Consider the following 6,355-nt stretch of genomic DNA (forward strand, 5'->3'; position numbering starts at 1 on the left):
TCATTCCCGACATCATAGCAGGGAGAATCGTTTGTTTATAGATGAAAGGTTTGTTCTGGAAGAGAATGATATAGCAGATGAAGTACATATTCGACGCCAAGAAGATGCCCAAGAAGTGAGCCAAGACGTAGTCGATACCTTCCGGAGATGCCTTTCCATTGTCTTGTAAATACTTCGATGGATCAAACGCTGAGCCAAACAACACACCAGCTACTACAGCTAAGATGACTCCAACTATCATTTGGACCCATTTCGGCCATGCTTTGATCATAATGAAAATCGGAGACTCCTCTTCAACTTCTTTGAATTCTTGTTTCTCCTCTTCTTTCGGTCCATCTTCTTTCACTTCAGTCTCAGGTGCTTTAGTTAAGTCGGTTTTGTTCTCAGCATTCTCATTACTCTTTTCGCTCTTATCAGACATTTCAACAGCCTTCGGCGTGTTCTCACTCTTCTCTCCTTCACCGCCCTCTTCTTTCTTCTTAGCTTCTTCTGCAGCAGCTCGTTCTTCTTTAGTCGAAGTCTTGATGAACGCGTAGAATGGAACAGAAAGCGCTGTTAAGACTGCACCAACGCAATTCAACCAGAAGATCTTCACATTGTTACGATCAGAAGCAAGTCCAAAGAACCCAAACGTTCCTGTTAACCAGCCCATGACCATGTTCCCTGTTAATTAGCATCTTGTCTATGTATAGAATAATAAATAATAAAATATACTATAAAATATACTATAGTATTTTAGTATATACAATAATATATTTACTATATTAGAATAGTTAAAAGTGTTAATAGGAGTTAATAGTAAAACAAACCAATACCCCAAATACCAGGACCAAGGGAAAGCCCAATCATCTGAATCACAGGAACACATAACATGTTTCCAGTACACCAAATGGCTCCCCCAAGAAGAGCAAATGGCTCTAAGTAAATCAAAGTTTGGTTACTGGCACCAGCAATCATTTGAGTGAAAATACCAACGATAAGAATACCTATACACATGGCCCACTGGAAGAACACACCATCACCAGAAGGTACTTTCTTGGCGACGACCCAATTGGAGCCGAAGAAAGCAATTGCAATGATTACACAAATATAGCCAACAGCTTCGTTTGCCATGAGATGAATTTGACATTTGTGAGATTTTTGTGTTTAAATAGTGCGGTGGAATCCAACAAAAGAATTACTTCGGGTGTTTCGTAAGTCGATCGCTTCGTTTTTTTCATAAGAAAATTGTTTCGTTGCTCCGAAGAATGCATTTTGAAAAAAGTGTGAAGGAAAAATTTGAGACAGAAATTGCCAAATTGGGAAGAATCCCTCTGTTATGTTTTTTTTATTCCATTTTTTCAAACGATCCGATATGTTTTTTTTTATTGTTTTTTTAAGGAAATATCCGTTTGATTCAAATGAATTTTTAAAAATTTTTAATTTACGAATTTTTATCGGAATGAGAATGTGATTATTATAACGGTGCGATCATTTTGAAGTCATACTTTGACTTATTCATTTAGTTTTTCAAAGACAAAAGAGAAGTAGAAACTATAATTAAGTTGGTATTTTATAATTTAGTTAAACTAACTTGTATTTATTTTCCACAAAAACCGAAAGAAGGATAAATTTGAGTTCATACTAATTTCCCTTTTTTGTAGTCTTTTTTCCTTTCTTATTATTTTGAGTCAAAAAGTCAAAAAGTATGTTTATATGAAAAAAAAAATTTTTCACGATTCATTCGAAAATCCCGCTCTTTTAGTTTTCAAACTCAGTTCTCGTTACGTCATGTTTTCATATCTCAAAAAATGAAATGAAAATGAAATGTGATTATTTTTACTTTAATTATTTCCTAACTTTAGTAACTTTTTAATAGATAAAACAGTTACAATTAAAAATGTCTTTTCATATTTAACTCAACAGATTACAATGGCGGAATGAAATTGTTTATGAGACTGGAAAAAAAGCAATAAGAAACATAACACTTGATTGTTTCTATTCATTAAATGAACGTCAATCCGCATTGTCACCAATTGAATGAAATTGTTGACCATTTCAATCAAAAACATTTTTAATAACAAAATAACACCTCTGAATCAGTTATTGCTTGTTCATTGTTTTACCATATTTGAAGCAAATAGTGAACGAATTTTTATTCTCGATAATCGCTGGACTGGCGATGATCACAGCATTGCGTACGTTGGCCTTAATGAGGTCCAAATCCTTTTCGATAACTTTCCCAACAAACAGCGTGATTTTTGCTTTCGAGTTGCGTAATACAAAATCGAGTAAGTTTTGTGTCTTAGCAACTTCTGCGAGCGTCGTGAAGTAGACCGTGACAATTTCCAGTTCCGGGTACTTATACAAATTTTCTTTCAGAAAGTAAAGCGATGAGTCAGAGATCTTCAAATTTTTGAGATATGGGTACTTCGTCTCAGTCATTGGGAGGTGGTTTGCAAAGACAAATTTCCGAGCAAAATGTCCTCCAACAAAGAAGTCTCTATCGGTCAATTGAATCTTCTGGACCTTCTCTAAATATTCGTCGGGAATTTTCGGAAGAAGGTCCGAACTTATTTGTAGGGTGTTTAATTGCTCTAACGCAGTGAAAACAATTTTGACGTCTTTAGGGTCTGATGATAATGGCGGGTTGGTGTGCATCATCGAAATCGCAGTCGCACAGTTGCCACTGACTTGTTCGAACAATGGAATCATCTTCGGTTCAATATATAGAAAGACGTTCAGTAAGTAAAACGGTTCGAGGCGCGTTGGCATAAATTGAAATTGCAAATGATTTTATTAATTTTAATGAATTTAATAAAATTTGCAATTTTTAATAAAAATTTTTTATTAAAAGTGGGTGTGATGTATATTTATATATAATTATTTTTTAATATAAAGTTGGTCTTTAAACGTTTTTCATTCAACATAAAAATATACTATATGTTCAAAAAAGGAAATTACAATCAGTCTTTAAACAATATCTAATACATCTTGGACTATATTATAAAAATCTAATATTTCAAGAAGTCGTCCTAAAAATCACATATTGTTTTTTCAACATTTTACCTAATGCCCGTTGTTTTTAAAAAACGAAAGCTATTATTATGTCCACCAGACAACATTAAAAAACTGATTCTTGTGAATAACATTTAAATACTGGTAAAAATTGTGAAACAATGTTTTTTAGTGTTTTAAACAGTTTTTATTATTTTTCTAGTTTTAATTATACAAAAAAAATAATTGACAACTTTTATAGACTGACTTTATTAAAAAATGACTTAATTTTTAATTAATAAATAATATATGATTGTTTATAATATAATATAATATAATATAATATAATATAATATAATATAATATAATATAATATAATATAATATAATATAATATAATATAATATAATAATCAATGTAGATCCCGAAAAAACAAGAAAAAATACTCAATTCATTTTTGCATTGAAATAGTTTTTTCCTTTTCTAATTTACTTTTTAAAACCTTGATTTGTTTCCACGTTAGCCAATGTGTTCGACAATATTTATTATACTTGTTTTTATCGTCGATAAGTATTTTTACATTATCAGTATTAATAATATTTTCAAATAGTTTGTTGATCTTTGAAACGTCTTCTTTATCCATTTTTTGTATAATCACAAAGTCATAGATTTGCCAAGTTAATTCGCACATGACTACACTAATAGCGCCAAGGAATGAGCACCCAAACATAGGTATTCTATAATCATTGAGTTTATCGGAAATAGGACCGACAATAAGTGGCAATAAGAACGCCACTAAATTGAATGTTAAAGATTCTTGTAATCCCTTTTCATTAATTATATTAAATTAATTAATTAAAAACAAACGACATATAAACTTGATATTTGTGATGTTAACAACGACAATTTAGATGTTGTATTTAATATATTTTGAGACGCAAAAGCGCCACAAAGTCCGAACATAATAGCGCATATTAATTGCACAATCCAATTGGAAATAGATCCACAAATAAAATGATTCACACAACATATCAACAGTGCTATTAACATACTCCACCGGTTGAAAAACAAATATTTCATACGTGCAAAGTTGATGAATCCAATTGTAAATGCAATGTACACTACACAGAAGAACACGCCAATAAACATGTCATACCTCCCTGGATCATCTTTCATCGAAGGAAAGAATGAGTCTTTGGTGCCATAGATCCTATTAAAATACTGTGATCCATAACTCAGTAAAGTCCCATAACACCCAATTGAGCAAAAGAAAGTTGGAATCAGATACTGCATCATTCGCTTTTTTAACCTTCTTCTTTCTTTTTTTCCCATTACAATTAGTTTTAAAGGTTTGTTTTTCACATCTTCTGTTTCTATTACGTTTGAAGCATTTTCGGAATTGTTGGGTGATTGTTGCATTTCTTTCTTTTCTTTTAAAGTCTCTTCGATGACTTTATTTTCATCGTGGCTCTCAGCTAATTCAATTTCTTTGTTTAACACTTCTTTTTTATCTTCAGATTTGTGATTTGTTTTTTCAAGTGTTAAATCAATGCCAAATACTGTTGACCCTTCCCAACAAGGATATATGAATAAGATTATTACAAGGGATGCTATTGAAATACTAAGAGACTGAGTGATCCCCAATTTTGTAAAAAGAAAAGCCCCACATAAATACCCAACCGATTGACCAAAGGTCCAAGTACCTGAAAATATACCCAACCAAAAATCGGCGTCTGATGCGGAACTTTCTCTTGATATGGAAGTTTGAATTGGAATCCAGAAAAGGACGTACTAATTATTATTTTAAATAATAAATATTTCATATTCAATAAAAAAGTAATTTAAAAGAGTCACTAAATATTTTTTTATACTCATATATATAAATATATTAGTTAAAAAATAACAAACAGAAAAAGAATACATGAAAGACATAATCCACAAAATCCACATGTTATCGTTTATAAACATCAGCAATAGACAAGCAAATATGTATATAAGAACACCAGCTCTTGCCAGTAGCCATCCAGGTAAATAGTTATTTATAAACCCACACACCCAAGACAGTAAAAACATTGCACCATAATCGATGGCATTAATTATTGCTAAATCTAAGTTGGAAGCACCTTGCCGAGTCGCTATAAGAGGCACTACAATCCAAAATAAAAAAGCACCAAAATTAAAAAGAAGTGAAGACGCACAATATCTCCAAAAGTTACTGAGAACGATTTTGATCAACACGTTGACCATTTTTTATTTTTAATGTTTTGGACAATTAAAAAGTTCATTCGAATAATATACATTTGTACCCAAGAAATATAATCAAATGTTATAATTAAATTGGTTTTTCAAAGTTTAAAATTGTATTGTTTATAATGAAATTAAATAAAAACAAAGAATCATTTTCAATTGCAATTAAAATTTCTCATAAAGTATTTATTTCATAAATATTCTTAGAGCCAGGATTTTTCTTAACATTTAAAGAGTTATTAAAATATTGAAGGAAATTGTTATATAGCACTATTTTTCATTATTATTAATATGTTTATTTGGTTTGTGTGCAATCAAATTAATTCATATAAAGTATTTAAATGATTTAAAAAATAAAATGGAATCAAAAATGATTCAAGAATTAATAAACATTAAATTCCTTTTTAAAATGTTTTTTTACAAAATTTATTCGAAATGTTAAAATAGAATTCGAGTATTTAAAAGATGAAACATATACAAAACTTTTCTTTAAACAGATGCAATCTTTTTAAACAATATAGTTTTATTTTATTTTAAATACAATAGGCAATTAAAATAAACAATACTATAAACAGGTTGGAAAAATGATGTTCTTCTGATAATTCAAGTTTCGAATTTAACTTTTCGTGTTTTTTCAAATCTTTAGAGAAATTTAAGATTGTTTTAAAGTTTAAAATTTTACTTAGAATTATGTTATTTTATATTGGTAAATGAAAAGTAAGTTGATAAAAACAACGTTCGAATTTTCAAACAAATTAAAAGAGACTATTCACTGAAATAAAGTTTATTGTCAATTTTATTATAAATAACGAGTTATATTTCGAAATTATATTACCTTTTTAAAATATCAAAAACAATGGATGAACAAAATAAAATAATATTAAACTAACTAATTATCATTAAAATGGGGGCATTTAAACACAATATACAAAATTACGATTTAATAAAATAACACAAAAATGGATTTTTATGTCGTAAAGTCCACAAACAAATAAAGTTATGACGTTGTTCCGTCACTTTATTAAGCTTTAAAATCGTAACGTAATAGCCATCGTTGTCATTATGCCGTTATAAAACCATTAACAAATAAAATGATTGATTAAGATATATAATTTAATTTTATTCACGTGTTT

The 6,355-nt window shown here is 29.6% G+C and overlaps 3 protein-coding genes across 3 annotated transcripts; all 3 read right to left on the bottom strand.

Annotated features, from left to right (window-relative positions):
- EIN_167710 (hypothetical protein) lies at positions 1-1,113 on the bottom strand (the record flags this gene model as incomplete). The annotated part of the gene is made up of 2 exons (XM_004183744.1): positions 1-663; positions 810-1,113. Coding segments are annotated over 2 exons (967 nt in total), but the record flags the coding sequence as incomplete, so codon positions are not given.
- A 969-nt stretch (positions 1,114-2,082) lies between these two features.
- EIN_167720 (hypothetical protein) lies at positions 2,083-2,754 on the bottom strand (the record flags this gene model as incomplete). The annotated part of the gene is made up of 1 exon (XM_004183745.1): positions 2,083-2,754. The coding sequence occupies one exon, from the start codon at positions 2,752-2,754 to the stop codon at positions 2,083-2,085; it is 672 nt and encodes a 223-aa protein (XP_004183793.1).
- Positions 2,755-3,426: 672 nt separating this feature from the next.
- Positions 3,427-5,222, bottom strand: EIN_167730 (hypothetical protein; the record flags this gene model as incomplete). Its single annotated transcript, XM_004183746.1, has 3 exons — positions 3,427-3,801; positions 3,843-4,766; positions 4,884-5,222. 3 exons carry the CDS (start codon positions 5,220-5,222, stop codon positions 3,427-3,429), a joined length of 1,638 nt encoding a protein of 545 aa, XP_004183794.1.
- Positions 5,223-6,355: the final 1,133 nt, after the last annotated feature.

Source organism: Entamoeba invadens, assembly GCF_000330505.1.
Source record: "Entamoeba invadens IP1 unplaced genomic scaffold scaff_1105074725591, whole genome shotgun sequence".
Lineage (NCBI taxonomy): Eukaryota > Evosea > Mastigamoebida > Endamoebidae > Entamoeba > Entamoeba invadens.